Source organism: Ornithorhynchus anatinus, chromosome 10, assembly GCF_004115215.2.
Source record: "Ornithorhynchus anatinus isolate Pmale09 chromosome 10, mOrnAna1.pri.v4, whole genome shotgun sequence".
Lineage (NCBI taxonomy): Eukaryota > Metazoa > Chordata > Mammalia > Monotremata > Ornithorhynchidae > Ornithorhynchus > Ornithorhynchus anatinus.
In genome coordinates, this window is record NC_041737.1 from 55266879 (window position 1) to 55282998 (window position 16120).

General features: G+C 63.4%; 1 protein-coding gene across 1 annotated transcript in view; it reads right to left on the reverse strand.

Moving 5' to 3' along the window:
* Window positions 1-5831: 5831 nt before the first annotated feature.
* The window catches only part of COL2A1 (collagen type II alpha 1 chain), a 34548-nt gene continuing 24259 nt past the window's right edge, over window positions 5832-16120 (reverse strand). The window contains exons 35-54 of the mRNA XM_029072917.1: window positions 15854-15907; window positions 14888-14941; window positions 14568-14621; window positions 14188-14241; window positions 13640-13747; window positions 12938-12991; window positions 12659-12712; window positions 11741-11902; window positions 11215-11322; window positions 10899-11006; window positions 10333-10386; window positions 10077-10184; window positions 9314-9367; window positions 8874-8981; window positions 8568-8621; window positions 7943-8050; window positions 7468-7756; window positions 7051-7238; window positions 6189-6431; window positions 5832-6084 (exon numbers count right to left, since the gene is read on the reverse strand). Coding sequence (XP_028928750.1) covers window positions 5938-6084; window positions 6189-6431; window positions 7051-7238; window positions 7468-7756; window positions 7943-8050; window positions 8568-8621; window positions 8874-8981; window positions 9314-9367; window positions 10077-10184; window positions 10333-10386; window positions 10899-11006; window positions 11215-11322; window positions 11741-11902; window positions 12659-12712; window positions 12938-12991; window positions 13640-13747; window positions 14188-14241; window positions 14568-14621; window positions 14888-14941; window positions 15854-15907 — 2163 coding nt within the window. The 3' untranslated portion in view covers window positions 5832-5937. The remainder of the gene's footprint in view (window positions 6085-6188; window positions 6432-7050; window positions 7239-7467; window positions 7757-7942; window positions 8051-8567; window positions 8622-8873; window positions 8982-9313; window positions 9368-10076; window positions 10185-10332; window positions 10387-10898; window positions 11007-11214; window positions 11323-11740; window positions 11903-12658; window positions 12713-12937; window positions 12992-13639; window positions 13748-14187; window positions 14242-14567; window positions 14622-14887; window positions 14942-15853; window positions 15908-16120) is intronic.

The window sequence follows — 16120 nt, forward strand, 5'->3', positions numbered from 1 at the left end:
AGATCCCAGCGGGCTGGCCGGAAAAGGCCTCTACTCAGGGATACGGTCGCCTGCCCGGCTCTCCCCAGGCCCGGGACGCCTGGGCCCCCGTGGGGAGGTTGGGGTCAGAGGGTTTTGCCACCCTCCCCACCCCCCAACACACACACACAAACACACAGAGCCCCGAGCCCTCAAGCGATAACATTGGCCTCTCCCTCTGTGAGCCCACTCGGCCTCCTCCACGGCAGCCGCCGCCCCTGCCCTCCCGTCCCCTCCCCGGAAGCTCCGGCCCGGGGACTGAGCCTGCCCGTCCCTCCCGGCACCCCCGGCCGGCGCCCTGTCTTCCCGCCCCTCGCCCTGGCCCGAGCGTCGACTCCCCACCTTCCGCTGCCCCCTCAACCGCGACGGCTAGGCCCCGCCGCAGCCCGCCGCCCCCGGCTGCCCGGCCGAAGCAAGAGGGCCAGCCGGACGGACGGGACCCAAGTCGCGACCTCGGCCCGGGCCGCCGGGCATCCTCGGGGCCGCCGGGTGGGCGACGCGGGCACCGTGTCTCCGACGAGCCGACGCCTGGGCCCAAGCTTTCTCCCCTCAAGGCTGGCAGTCCCCTGCCTCCGTGCCCCTCCCGCCCGCCCCCCCAGCTGGCAGGACCAGATGCCCCCACCCTGGCTGGGGCAGGGGCTGAACCCCCCCCGCCACCCCCACCCCGTGACCCCGTCTCCGGCCTGTGGTCCCCTCCCCCCCAGGATGGACCTCCGAGCCGGGCCACGGCCTCGGGAGCCAAGCAGCGGGGCCGGGAGGGGGGCGGCCGGGGTCAACTGAACCGCCTCGCCCCCTCCCCGTCCGCCCCCCCCAACCCCTGCCACTGTTGGACAGTACCGTCGCTAACTCAATAAAGTGCATTGGCTTTATGACCCCCTCCGTCCCCCTGGCTCTGCCCCTCCTGGTCTCCCCCGGGGGCCGGGGCCGAGACGGGGTTAGGGTTAGCGCCTGCTGCTCTGGGCCCTAACGGAAGCCTGCGGGGGGCAGGGTGGGGGGCGACGGGGGGGCTGAGGGTCTTCCTCCCGGAGCCCGGGGAGAGCGGCCGAGGAAGCGGGGGCGGCCGGCCCCCCTACCCCTCCCTCAGGTCGGTCCCCTGCCTCCAGGACGGCCGGCGCACAGGCAGCCCGGAGGGGCGGCCCCTGGAAGCTTCTCTCAGAGGTCCCCGGGCCCCAAGGCGGCACCCCTTCCCCGACCGCCTTGACCTTCGGCCCTCAGCCCTCCTCTCTCGCGGCGGGGCTCCGTGGAAAGAGCCCGGGCTTGGGAGTCAGAGGTCATGGCTTCGAATCCCGGCTCTGCCACGTGTCAGCCGCGTGACCGTGGGCGAGTCACTTCACCTCTCTGGGCCGCAGTTCCCTCACCTGTCAAATGGGGATTAACCGTGAGCCTCACGTGGGACGACCTGATTCCCCTGTATCTCCCCCAGGGCTTAGAACGGTGCTCTGTACGTAGTAAGCGCTTAACAAATGCCAACATTATCATTATTATTTTCCAGCCCCCGTGCCGTTCGGTCCCTGGGGCCCGGCGCCTTTCCGACTCCTCTTGCGGAAACTGCGGCCAGTCAAACCGGGCCCGCTGGACAGTAGGGCAACAGCGTCACAGAGCTGAGGCTTAACCGGCTCGGGGGTCCCCTGGGACCCCCGGGTCTTCTCCTACTGGACTGCCCACCCCCGGGAGGGGAATGTTTCCATTCGATCCCATCCTGTTGCACTGGATCATTTCTCCAATTTAGCAAACACCCTCTGCTTCCTCTTTCTCTCCATTATCCCAGCTCCAGCCCTTGCCCAGCCCCATCCTCCCCTCTCCATGCCCCAGCCTGCCCCTCTGCCTCACTGAGCTCACGTCTGTCGGACGGAAACTGCTCGTAAACCCGCTGGCAAAGCAAAGCCGGAGCCGGCGGCGGGTGAGAAGCGATGGGGAAGCCGGTGGCCAATTAAATGGCCTCCTGCAGGGCTGCGGCTCTATTTTTAATTATGATTGTTACTGTATCGTTCGAGCGCTTACTGTGCGCGGAGCACTGGGCTAAGCTCATTGTGAGAGGGGACTGTGTCCGTTTCTTGTTCTATTGTGCTCTCCCAAGTACTCAGGACGGTGCTCCGCACCCAGTAGGCGCTCAATAAATATGATTGACTGACTAAGCACTTGGAGGAATACAGTATAACAGAGTTGGTGGACATATTACACACCCACAGCGAACAGCCAGTCTAGAGGGGGAGGCTGACATTAACAGAAATAAATAAATTACCAACATAGACCTGAGTGCTGTGAGGCTGAGGCAAATCCAATGCATTATCAGTATTAATAATAATGTTGGTAGTTGTTAAGCGCTTACTATGTGCAGAGGACCGTGCTAAGCGCTGGGGGAGATACGGGGGAATCGGGGGTCCCACGTGAGGCTCACGGATCATCCCCATTTTACAGATGAGGTAACTGAGGCACAGAGAAGTGAAGTGACTCGCCCACGGTCACACAGCTGACAAGCGGCAGAGCCGGGAGTCGAACTCATCACCTCTGACTCCGAAGCCCAGGCTCTTTCCACCTTGCCGCGATTATTAGTAGTAGCATTTTATTTGTAAAGGGCTTACTTTGTGCCAAGCACTGTAAAGCAACGCGGCTTAGTGGAAAGAACCCGGGCTTCGGAGTCAGAGGTCGTGGGTTCTAATCCCCGACTCCGCCACTTGTCTGCTGTGTGACCTTGGGCCAGTCGCTTCACTTCTCTGGGCCTCAGTTCCCTCATCTGGAAAATGGGGATGAAGACCGTGAGCCCCACGTGGGACAACCTGATTACCTTGTATCTACCCCAGCGCTTAGAACAGTGCTCGGCACCTAGTAAGCGCTTAAATACTATCATTATCACTATTACCAGGGATACCGAGCACTGGAGTAGATGCAAGATAATTAGGTGGGACACAGTCCGTGTCCCATATGGGACTCGAAGCCTAGGACTGCAATAAGATGACATCACCTCCAAGAAGCCTTCCCCGATTTAGTCCTCTTTTCCCCAACTCCCTCTCCCTTCTGCATCGCCTTTGTACTTGGATCTGTATCCTTTGGGCACCTAGCGGAAAGAATCCGGGCCTGGGGGTCGGAGGACCTGGGTTCTAATCCCGGCTCTGCCACTTGTCTGCTGTGGGAACTCGGGCAAGTCGCTTCATTTCCCGGGGCCTCGGTTCCCCCATCTGCAAAATGAGGATTCGATAGCTGTTCTTTCTCCTACTGTGAGTCCCGCGTGAGACCTGATTATCTATCTATCCTAGCTTTTAGCACAGTGCTTGACACAAAGTAAACGCTTAACAAATACCGCAATTATTGACATTCACACCTCCCTCATCCTCACACACACGTCCTTAGCCGTAACTTATTTATTTAAATGACTACCTACCTCCCCCTCTAAACCGTAAACTCACTGTGGGCGGGGAACCTGTCTACCACCCCTGTTGGATTGTTCTCTCCCAAGCATTTAGCACAGTGCTCCGCACACAGTAAGCGCTCAATAAATGCCACTGATTAAACGGAGGGAGCAGGATTTAACACCATTTTACAGACGAGGAAACCGAGGCACCTGCTTGTCCAAGGTTCCCAGCAGGCTAAGGCACAGAACGGGGATTAGAACGCAGGTCCTCTGACTCTCTGGTCCTGAGGACCTTGTATCTCCCCCAGCGCTTAGAACGGTGCTTGGCACATAGTGAGCGCTTAACAAATACCAACATTATTATGGGGATTAAGACTGAGAGCCCTAGGTGGGACAACCTGATTACCAGGAATCCATCCCAGTGCTTAGAAGAGGGTTTGGCAGAGAAGCAGCAGGGCTCAGTGGAAAGAGCCCGGGCTTGGGAGTCAGAGGTCATGGGTTCGAATCCCGGCTCTGCCACTTGTCAGCTGTGTGACCGTGGGCGAGTCACTTCTCTGTGACTCAGTTACCTCACCTGTAAAATGGGGATTAACCGTGAGCCTCACGTGGGACGACCTGATTACCCCGTATCTCCCCCAGCGCTTAGAACAGTGCTCTGCACATAGTGAGCGCTTAACAAATACCAACATTATTATTATTATAGTAAGTGCTTAACAAATAGCATCATAATCCACCTTAGCTCCCACCCTGCAGTAGGGAAGTTCCCCTATGAACCTCACCCCAATCCCACCTGCTGCAAATACAAAACCGATTAGACTGTGAGCCCGTCATTGGGCAGGGATGGTCTCTATCTGCTGCCGAACTGTCCATTCCAAGCGCTTAGTACAGTGCTTTGCACCTAGTAAGCGCTCAATAAATACCACTGAATGAATGAAAACCAATTTCCCTCCCCACAGTGCCTCTGCGCTCAGGACGTCTCCACGGATCCCGTGCCGTCAGCCTCTCCCTCGGCCCTGCTCTCTTCCCTATAGGGGCTCCATCTTCTCGCGAGGTTCCCCTATAGCGGTTCTTATCCCGCCCCTATAGAACCTTCTCCGGGAGCCGCCAAGTACAGGACGCCGGGGCCGGGGCGCCCTCTCGCGGCGTCACAGAGTAAGCGCAGCTTCGCGGGGAGAGCGCGAACGCATGCGCAAGACGAAGGCCGATCATTGCCGATCATTGCCGATCATTGCCGATCATTGCCGATCATTGCCGATCGGGCCCAGGGAGGCGGGCGCCCCCGCATCTGCGCATGCGTACCTAGATCGGCTCCCCCCGCCCTTTCCCCCGTACGGCTTTGGCAGGCAATGGCCATGAGGGGGCGCGCGAAGCTTAGAACAGGTCTAGTAAGCAAGCAGAGTGGTCTAATGGATAGTCCCCGGGCCTGGGAATCAGAGGGACCTGGGTTAATAAATAATAATAATAATAATATTGGGTTCAAATCCCAACTCTAACACTTGTCTGCTGTGTGACCTTAGGCTCGTCACTCACTTCTCTGCACCTCAGTTCCCTCATCTGTAAAATGAGGCTTACGACTGCGAGCCCCAAATGGGACACGGGCCAGCTGTGTGACTTCGGGCAAGTCGGGCACTTCTCTGTGCCTCCGTGACCTCATCTGGAAAATGGGGATTAAAACTGAGAGCCCCACGTGGGACAACCTGATCGCCTTATAGCCCCCCCCCAGCGCTTAGAACAGTGCTCTGCACATAGCAAGCGCTTAACAAACACCACCATTTATTTTATTTTTATTACCTTGTATCTCCCCCAGCGCTCGTGGGCCTGACACGGGGTAAGCGCTTAACGAATGCAATTGTGGCCGAACTGTACTTTCCAAGCGCTTAGTACAGTGCTCTGCACAGAGTAAGCGCTCAATAAATACCATCGAAGGAATGAATGAAACACCTATTTTCAAAAAAAGGTGGTGAGGGCAAGAGGGGGAGCAGGGGGGAATGGGGAGCAAGCGTGGGCAGATGGTGAGGGCCGAGGGTGAGGGGGGTCTCGCCCCGGGCTGCTCCCGTGTGTGACCCCAGGGGCCGACGGGCGCCCGGCCCGGCCGGAGACGCAAACACCAGAGCGCAGACCTTTCCAACAAGGTTTTTTTTTTATATCAATTGACGTTTTACAAAATACAGAGGTGTTTGACACAGAGTAGCACCATTGGGCCGCCCCGCCGGACACGTGGGGGACGGGGTCTCGCCGGCGCCGGGCGGCCGCGGGTTGTGGGGGCTTCCAGCTCACGCCAGGCCTTCTCCCGCCTCTGCCTCGGCCCAACAGTCTTCCGGGAAGACAATAAATAAACGGGATTCCCCCGGGTCGGGCGGGTCGGTCCGCCCGCCCTGGGCCTCGGGGGTGAGGCGGCCCCGGCGGGCGGGCGAGGGGGCCGGGGCCGGCCCAGGGGGTCCGGGGCGGCCGGCCGAGGCGCGAGTCCTGGGGGCGGGGGGCGAGGTCGGGGGCGAAGGGCGAGGTCACAGGGGGCAGAGTCCTCGGGGCCGCGGGCCGGACGGTGACGGACGGGTTCGGGGCCGGGGGCTCTACAAGAAGCAGACGGGGCCGATGTCCACGCCGAACTCCTGCTCGGGCCCCCCGATGTCCAGGGGCGCGATGTCCACGATGGGCAGGCGTGACGTCTTCTGGGTCCGGTACTCGATGACGGTCTTGCCCCACTTGCCGGTGTGTTTCTGGGGGAGGTGGAGACGGCTCAGCCCGGCGGATCAGTCTCCCCCTCCCCCGGAACGGCCTCCCACCGCCCCCCGCGCCCACCCCCGCGCCCGCGGGCCCTCACCGTGCAGCCGTCCTTCAGGGCGCTGTAGGTGAAGCGGCTGTTGCCCTCGGCGCGGATCTCCACCTCGTTGGAGCCCTGGAGCAGCAGGGCCTTGCGCAGGCCACCGGCCTCCTCGTCCAGGTAGGCCACGCTGTTCTTGCAGTGGTAGGTGACGTTCTGGGAGCCCTCGGTGGACAGCAGCCTCAGGAAGGTCAGCTGGACGTTGGCCGTGTTGGGAGCCAGGGAGTCGTCGCCGTAGGAGAACTGGCGGGGGGGAGAGAGGGGGCGGCGAGAGCGGGGTCAGGCCGGCGGGGGGCCGGGGCCTGGTGGGCCTCGAGGGGCTGGGGGCTGGCGGGACTAGGGCATCGGGGAGCCTGAGACATAGGGTGCCGGGGGGGTGGGGAGCCGGGGTTGTGGGGCCGGGCTCTGGCAAGGAACGCCCCCCCTCCTCAAATCCGGCCGTGACTCTTCCCGCCTTCCGAGCCATATTGAAGCCACACCACCTCCAAGAGGCCTAAACCTTCCTTTCCTCTTCTCCCACTCCCTTCTGAATCGCCTTGACCTGCTCCCTTTTATTCACCCCCCCCCATTCCAGCCCCACGGCACTAACGTCCATATCCGTCATTTATTTATTTCTATTCACGTCCGCCTCCCCCTCTGGACTGTGAGCCCGTTGAGGGCGGGGAATGTGTCTGCTTATTGTCGTGTCGTACTCTCCCAAACGCTTAGTCCAGTGCTCTGCACACAGTAAGCGCTCAGTCAATATGATCGAACGAATGAATGACAGCGGGGAAACCGAGTCCTGGGGTCGGGGGATGGGGGAGCCGGGGCCCCGGGGTGGAGGTGGGCTTTCGGGGAACGGGGGCCTGGGGCCGACACTCACGTGGAAGCCGCCGTTGATGGTCTCGCCGAACCAGACGTGCTTCTTGTCCTTGCCCTTGCTGCTCCACCAGTTCTTGCGGGGGACGCTGGCCGGGTTGGGGTAGACGCAGGTCTCGCCCGTCTCCATGTTACAGAAAACCTTCATGGCGTCCAGCGTGCAGCCTTGGTTGGGGTCGATCCAGTAGTCTCCTGCGGGGTCGGAGGGAGAGGGGGGCCGAGACCCCGGGTCGGGGCAGGGCCACCGGGCCGTCTGGGGCCAGGGAACCGCAGGTGGGGCAGAGGGATGGGCGCCGGCGGAAGAGGGAGGGCGGGCGGCCCCTCGGCCGCGGTCCGGAGTTGTGCCCCCCGCCTCCCTCCGGCCACGTGGCCGGACCCGGCCTGCCTCCCGTGCCCGTCTGCCCGCGCCCGCCGGGCTCACCGCTCTTCCAGTCGGGATGGCAGAGCTGCAGGTCGCGGCAGGTGCGGGCGGGGTTCTTGCGGGAGCCCTCGGGGCTGCGGAGGCTTTCGATCTGGTTGTTGAGGGACTTGAGGGTGGCGTCCACCTCGGCGTCGTGCTGCCGTTGGCCACCGGCCGCCTGGTCGGCCCGCATGTACTGCATGGGGTCGGGGCCCTTCTCGCGCTGACCCAGGCCGGCGAAGGCCGACATGTCGATGCCGGGGCCGGGGGGGCCGGGCGGGCCGGGAGGGCCGGGGTTGCCGGGGGGACCCTGTGGAGGAAGCCCGGGGGAGCGGTCGGCGGCCAGGACCGGACCGGGGGGACCGGGGAAGGGTTAGGGTCAGCGGGAGGGGGCCGGACGGAGGACGGGAACGGGGAGGAGGGTGAGTCGGGAGCCGGGAAGGGCTGGGGGGGCAGGGAGGGAGGCAGGAGGACGAGGTGGAGGCGGCGAACTCACCGCGGGGCCGGTTTCTCCGGAGCGGCCACGGGGGCCGGGGGGACCGATGGGGCCCGGGATGCCGTTGGAGCCGTCTTTGCCAGAGGGACCCACGGGGCCGGGAGGACCCTGCGGCAGGCGAGAAACGAGGCCGTGAGACGCCGAGAGCCGCGACGTCCGGCTCGGAGAGCGGGGGTACCGGGCCGCGTCCGGGCCGCAGCTCGGCCTCTCCCCCCACCGGTCACGGGAGAGGCACCCAAAGGGCCGGGGGCCACGCCTGCCGATTCGGGGATCTGGGGTCCGAGGCACCACCGGTCGAGCTCCGCCCAGCCCGCGGGGGCTCAGCGCTGAGTCGGGAGGCTGTGGCTCGGCCGTCTCGCTGAGCGATCCCGGGAAGCTGCTGCCCCTCTCTGGACCTCAGCTTTCCCTCTAATGGGACAGGCACCCCAGCCTCCGGGATCAGAGGGAGACCGAGAGGGGAAGCTAGAAGAGGATGTTGTTGAGGCGGTAAGGTTAAGATCGGGAGCCCTACGTGGGACAGGGACGGTGTCCAACCCAATTACCAGGGCCCCAGAATCTCTCCACGTTGCCCGGGCCGACCACCCTCTGCCCACCCCCTGCCCATTTCCCGCCCGACCGCACTCACCCTGGGACCAGAAGGACCGGCAGGACCGGAAGTTCCCTGGTCTCCAGAAGGACCCTGTCGGGGAGGTCAAAGTTCAGCCCGCAGCGGGGCTCCCGTCCTGGGGCCGCCAAGCCCGGGCCAGAGGTGGTGGGGATGAAGTGTGGGAGACCGGGGGGATGGCGGGCGTCTTGGACCGGATCTCAGTAGCCCGGGGGCGATCAGTCCGGTCCCACCCTCGGCCCCCTCTCGGCAACACAGCCACAACCCAGGCCACCGTGGGTCCCGCCCCTCCCTCAGGGGAAGCGGTCCCAGGGACCTGCCACTCACCGGGGGTCCGGGAAGACCCTGAAGTCCGGTGAAGCCTCGGTGGCCCTTCAGACCTCTCTCGCCAGCCTCGCCAGCCTCACCTTTGTCTCCGCGGGGACCTTGGGGACCCTGAAGAGAGACAGGGAGTACGTGAGCGGGTGGGTGAGCGGGCGCGGGAGCCCGCACGCGAATCCCAGCGTGCGAGCGTGAGCGCGGGTGTCCTCGGGGAAGTGAGCGGGCCGGTGAACGCGAGCGCCAACACGTGTGAGGTGGGACGGGATGAATCCGTGGTCTGGGTTGGAGAGGAGAAGGGAGAGGGAAGAAGAAGGGGGACGGAGGCCGCCTGGGGTCCGGGAGGGGGAGCGGCCAAAGGGCCGGGGAAGGATCAAAGCCTCCGACTCCCAAGATCCCGGGAAAGGGAACGGGAAGCGAGGGGTAGCCGGGGGTGGCCGGGGACTCACCGCGACTCCCCGGGCTCCGGCCGGTCCGGATGGGCCCATGGGGCCTTGAGCTCCCTGGAAAGACACAGACGGTCTGAGAAACACGCATGTGGCCAGAGATACCCAGAAAGCAGTCAGAGAGACACCCACAAGGCAGTCAGAGAGACACCCACGGTGCGGTCAGGGAGACACCCACAGTCAAGGGGACACCCACAGGCGGTCAGGGAGACACCCGAAGGTGGTCAGAGACACCCAGAGGTAGTCAGAGAGACACCCAAAGGCGGTCAAAAAGAAACCCACAGGCAGAGACCACCCCCCAGGCAGAGAGAAACCAACAGGAAGAGATACACAGAGACACACATGACAGAGAGAAACCCACAAGGCAGTGACACACAGAGCGGGAGAACGCTGCCCCGCGCTGCAATTCTAGCCCAGTGCCCGAGCGTCCTGATCCTTGGGCTCATGGCCCTGGACCTCCCACCTCCCGCCCCTGGACCCCACAGAGTGCGCGGAGGGGAGATAATAATGATGGTATCTGTTAAGCGCTTACTATGTGCCAACCACCGTTCTAAGCACTGAGGCAGATACAGGGTCACCAGGTTGGCCCACGTGGGGCTCACGCTTTTAATCCCCATTTTACAGAAGGGACGATCGAGGGACAGAGAAGTGAAGTGACTTTCCCAAGGTCACACAGCAGACGAGCGGCGGAGCCGGGATCAGAATCCACGTCCCCTGACTCCCAAGCCCATGCTCTTTCCGCCAAGCCACGTCGGGAGATACTCACAGACTCTCCGCGGTCGCCCTGCTTGCCAGTCGGGCCGACGGGGCCAGGAGAGCCGGGGGCTCCGGGGGCCCCGGGAGCACCGACGGGTCCGGTCTCGCCCCGATCGCCCTGCGGTTGGAGAGACGGAGACGTCCGCTCAGTCTCGGCGGAGCCCCCAACCTCCTAGCCGGGAGGCCCCCTCCCCTCGTGCCTAGCCAGCGGCTGACACCCCAAGTCTGTGGCCAGGGTGGACTCTGGGCAAGACCCCGAAACTCACCTTGACTCCGGCAGCGCCGTCGCGGCCGGGGGGGCCGTCAGAGCCGGGGTTGCCCTGCACAGAGACGAGGGGTTGGTAAGCTCAGCACCCAATTCTCCCCTCAAAGACCCTACTCCATCTCCCCACAGCCCGTCCTGGGCCCGTCCCCGAGGCTTCTGCTGTCCTTTGAGGTGCCTCAACAACCCCCCGGCCCCATCCCGCTGAATTCTGGGCCCGCCTAACCCCAAGCCCACCACCCCCACCAGCCTCCTCTGTGACCGGACCCCTCAAAAGGCAACTCAGAAAAGTTTTGGCCCCTTCAGAACTGTGAGCCCATTTTTGCCTCCATTTCCCTGGGTTTAGCAAGGGCAAGCATCACCACCCCCTTGTTACTAATGAGGGCCCTGAGGCCCAGAGAGGTCGGGTGACTTCCCCGAGGTGACTCAGCATACCAGGGGCGGGGCCAGGATTCGAACGCGGGACTCCTGACCCCCAGACCTGTGCCCTCTCCCCAGTGGCTCTCTCTGCCCCGCCCTCCTCCCCGTCCCACCCCCACCCTCACCGTCCAGCGGGCTCTGTTCCTTTACCTCACGTCCAGGTTCGCCAGAAGGTCCAGTCAGGCCAGGGGGGCCCACGGGGCCGGGGGGTCCACGGTCTCCAGCCCCTCCAGGAGCTCCCTGCTTTCCAGGCTCACCCTGCACGGCACGCAGAGCGGGCGGTGAGGCCCACCGCTGCCCCAGCTGGACTCCGATCTCCCTCCGGCCCTCCGTCCTTCGCCCCGAGAAGGCGACTGTGGGGACCGGCATGGGGCTCCTGACAGGTCGGTCTTGCCCAGCCCCGTGGTCGGGGGTCACGGGGTCGGGGGCACGGGGCCGGGGGGCACGGGAAGGGCCAGTCACTCACCGAAGGGCCTGGCAGGCCGGGGAAGCCTCTCTCACCCCGCTGACCGGGCAGTCCCACGATGCCTCTCTGACCAGCCAAGCCCTGAGGGCCGGGGGGGCCGTCGGGACCCTGGAGGAGGTGAAGAAGAGAGGTGAGAGGGGCATCGGGCCGGACGGGGGGGCTCAGGCAACCAGTGACTGAGCCCGCCAACCCATTGCCCTCCCCCCAGTCCTACCCTGGAGGGGCGCCCTTCTCATGGCATTTTTTTTCTTCTGGCATTTGTTAAGCGCTTACTATGTGCCGGGCACTAGACTAAGTAGGTACAAACTGATCAGTTGGACACAATCCCTGTCCCACCTAGGGCTCACAGTCTTCATCCCCATTTTACAGACGAGGTACTTGAGGCCCAAGAGAAGTGAAGTGACTTGTCCAAGGTCACGCAACAGACACGTGGCGGAGCCGGGGCTAGAACCCAGAGCCTTCTGACTCCCAGGCCTGTGCTCCACCCCTCAGGCCACACTGCTTCTCGATCCACTATGCCACTCACGGAGGGACCGTCGTCTCCGGGCTCGCCCTTCTCTCCGGGGGCACCGGCCGGACCTTGAAGTCCAGGGTCTCCGGCGCGGCCTGGGGGGCCACCGTCTCCTCTTGCGCCTTTGGGGCCATCTTTGCCGGAAGCTCCGGGTGGGCCAGGGGGGCCGGGGTTACCCTGCGAAGACACAGAGACTGGTGAGGATTGGGGGACCAGTGGGGGCAACGTGTGGGTCAGTGGGGGTGTCCCAAGTGGCTGGTGCCGGTCAGTTCCCAGAGGGAACTTGAGAGACCCTGCTTCCCCCACCCCCACCCCAGGCCCTGCTGATCCAGGACCGTCTGCACCCTACACACCGATTCCGGTCCTAAAAGCTTGGTTCCCACACCCTGGCCCTGCAGAAGGGTCAGAGAGCCCAGAGAAATCCCCCTTCCCGCTAGACCCCTTACCTACTGGCTGACCCAGACAGGCCTGGGGCCCTTAAGCCGGTGGCCACTGCAGCCTTAGGGATGTAGGTCCCTAGGGCTGGCCCAGCCCACCAAGTATCCCCCCACCCCGGGCCCACGCTCCTGAGAATGAGTGGGAGACAGGGAGAGGAGAAGGGAAGAGGGAGAGAGAGACAAGAGTAGGGGAGAGGTGGAGGGAGGGAGGGAGAAGGGAAGACAGAGAGGGAAGAGGGGGGAAGAGAAAAGGAAAGAGAGGAAGAGGGGAGAGGGAAAGGGGAAGAGGGAGAGAGGGACAGGACTTAGGAGAGGTGGAGGGAGAGCGGGAGAAGGGAAGATGGAGAGGAAAGAAAAGGAGAGGAGAAAAGGGAAGAGTAGGAGAGGGGAAGAGGGACAGAAGTAGGGAGAGGTGGAGGGAGAGAGGGAGAAGGGAAGACGGAGAGGGAGGAGAGGGAGAGGAGAAGAGGGAAGAGAGGGTGAGGGCACCACTTACATTGGAGCCTGGGGGTCCGACGCGGCCTGCAGCTCCGGGGAATCCAGTGGCGCCCTGTTGTGGGGAGAAGTCAGCGCAGTGCTCTTGGCCCTCGGTCCCGGCCAATGTCCTCCCTTCCCGTCCAGTACCCTGTGCCTTCCCCCCACCGAGCCTGTGTTCTGCCCTGGTACGGCCCGGGTGAGGACCTGGGGATTCAACGGGACCAGGCCCGGCACGGGCTTCCTTCTCCCCACCCCCGGTCCACAATCCAATCCGCCGCCAGGCTGGGCCATCACTCACCGGGGGGCCCTGGGCACCGCGGGCTCCTTTGGGACCATTCACACCAGTGGGACCCTGAGAAGGCAAAGGACGGAGGTGTTAGATGCAGGACGGGGGGGGCACCACAGATTCCCCAGCCCCTCACCCAGCCTAGGCACAGCGGGGTCTCTCCTCCTCGAGGCCCGCATCTTTGGCCGCTCCCATCCTCCCTGAAGTCAACCTTCAGTCCCTCTAGCTGCACTTTCAGGCCACTTCTGCGTCTGCCCTGCGTCTCTGCCCACGCCTCCCGTGTTTCTCCGCAACTCCAACCCCTCTCTCCCACGCTGACCACAAGGTCGCCCACCGTGGCTCGCCCAGAAAGCGGCCACTGCCTCCTGGCCCCCCCACCGCCATGGTTCGATTTGTCCCCTCAAACAGTCCCACCACCCACCCTTACCAAAACTGCTCCCAGAGACCACCTGAACCACACCATAATCGGGGGGGGCACCGACCACGCACCTAATCCCAACCGGGCCTCTAACTCTCCTCCTCTATCCCTCCCATGCTCCCGTCCATCTCTCTCCACCACCGTCTCCCGCGACTGGAGAGGCGGCAGGGGGCTCTGGGCTCCAAAGAGAGGAAACTGAGATTCCATAGCCCCCCGAACACCCTCTTTGCAGCCCCCTCCCCTGCTCCTGGGTGTGGGGGGAGTGAAGAGAAGAGCTTCAGAGGTGGGGCACTCACCTGAGGACCAGGGGCTCCAGAGGGGCCCTGAGGACCGGGGGCACCGGCATCTCCCTTCTGCCCAGACTGTCCCTGCTCTCCCTTGGCGCCAGGTTGGCCGTCGGCACCCTGTGGCAGGAAGCGGAAGGGAGAGGCAGGGCAGTGAGAAGTGGGTTGGTCCCACGGATGGAGATCCGGGACCCACGGTGTAGGGTTGGGAGAGGCTGGAGAGATCGGGGTCGGGGATCAGGTAGGGGCGAATGTGGTCCCAGGCCTGGTCAGGGCCCCGCGGGCACCTGCCCTCCCTTCTGCCCAGACCGAGTGCAGAATCAGGTCTGTAGGAGTGAGCCGGGGAGGGTGGAGGGGGGGAAGAGGGAGAAGGGAGAGGTGGGAAAGTGCTTGCCGGGGTGATGCCAAGGGAAGCCGATGGGGTGATATCAAGGGGAGTCATTGGAGAGAGGGGGATCCTCGAGGAAAGGGATGGGGGTGGAAACGAGAGTCACTAGGATGTGCCAATGGGGGCCAGCTGGAGAGAGAAGGGAAGATGAGAGGGAAGCGGCCATACTCACAGGGGGACCGGCGAACCCAGCGGGGCCTGGAGGACCGGTCTCACCACGCTCACCCTGCGGCAGAAGGGGGTCTGAGTCAGAAGGGGCCAGCAGTCCCAGACCCCAGTCCCTCCCTGCCAGGCTTTGGCTTGGAGGGGGTGAGGATCCAGAGGGTTGGTGGGAACCAAGCCCCGCAAACACTGCCTTACGGTGGGTGTGTCCTCCCCGGGGATACTTAGTTAGGGGGAAACCCAGAGGGGACCCCGCACACCACACACACACACACACACACGTACACACGTGAGAGCGGGGGACCTCAGCCAGGCCCGCCCCCATCAGGATGCCCGGAGAAGCCCGGAGGGATCGAGGGGACCAGACCCTGAGCAGGGGAAGCCACTCACCGGAGCTCCGCGAGCGCCAGCCGTGCCGGAGGGGCCGGGGGGCCCGGACTCACCCTGGAGGGGAAGAAAGCAGAGGGGGAGGAGGGGTCTGGGACCCGCCGGACCTGCGAGAGCCCCTGCCCCACTGCCTCCGCGACAGCCCGACCCGGGGACCCCCTGTCCCCCAACTCGGAAGGGGAGCGTATTGAGCTCCAGGGAAGAGAGGAGGTCTTGGATGGAGGGGAGGGGGCTGCAGAGAAAGGGGGACAAGAGGCAGCCTTCCCCTCCCTGCCTATCTTGGGGTACCCAACGGGCTGGGGTCCTTTTGCCCAGCAGCTTACCTTCTCGCCATTGGGTCCAGCGGGGCCGGGAGGGCCGATGGGGCCTGTCAGACCCTGCAGGGGGAGAAGAGAGGGAAACGGAGTGATCCTGGGCCAAGAAGCTCAGACCTGTCTACTTTACTGTGCTCACCTCAGCATTTAGTATATTAAGTATAACGACAGTATTTTTAAGCCCTTACTATGTGCCAGGTACTGTACTAAGCGTTGGAGTGAATAGAAGCAAATTGTGTTAGATACAGTCCATGTCCCATGTGGGGCTCACAGTATCAATTCCCAATTTCTCAACGAGGGAACTGAGGCCCAGAGAAGTGAAGTTACATGCTCAAGATGAGTGGCAGAGCCGGGATCAGAACCCAGGTCCTCTGACCCACTAGGCCCCGCTCCCTCTCACGAATATAGTGCTCTGCACACAGTAGGCACCACTGACTGACTGGCATGTAGGGGGTGGGGGGAGAGATTGCACCCAGTGGGCCGGTGGGCCCTGGGGCTGACCCTGATCGGAGCCCACCCCCAACTCTCGTTATGGGCAGGGTAGGCTCCCAATAATAGTAATGTTGGTATTTGTTAAGTGCTTACTACGTGCCAAGCACTGTTCTAAACGTTGGGATAGATACAAGGTCATCAGGTTGTCCCAAGTGGGGCTCTCGGTCTTAATCCCCATTTCACAGACGAGGTCACTGAGGCCCAGTGAAGTGACTTGCCCAAAGTCCCACAGCTGACAAGTAGAGCCCACGACCTCTGGCTCCCAAGCCCGTGCTCTTTCCACTAAGCCACGCTGCTTCTCCCAAGCGCTCACTATAGTGTTCTGCACTTAGTACGCGCTCTGCAAATAGCCTCGATTGATGGATTGGGAGTTGGCGACCCCGGAGGAGCCGCCTTTAGGGAGAGGGCGTGCGCTGGTGGTCGGGCTCCCCGGCCGGTCCTGGGGTCCGGCTGACTGACCCCCGCCGGGCCGCCTTCACTCACCCTCCCGCCGTCCTTGCCGGGGGCTCCTTCCGGGCCTTTCTCGCCGACGTCGCCCTAGTGTGGGGGGGGGGAAAGAGCGGGACCCTCAGCCAAGGACCCGTCGCCGCGGTGATGCGGGGATGCGGGGATGCAGGGCAACGAGGACCCAAGGCGTTGCTGGGGGGTGGCCTGGGTGTTGCTAGGGGCGTGGCCTTGTCTGATTGACAGGGAGGGGCGTGGTTTGGACAGGATGATTGACAGTGGGCGTGGCCTCGCGTCGGGTGGGCG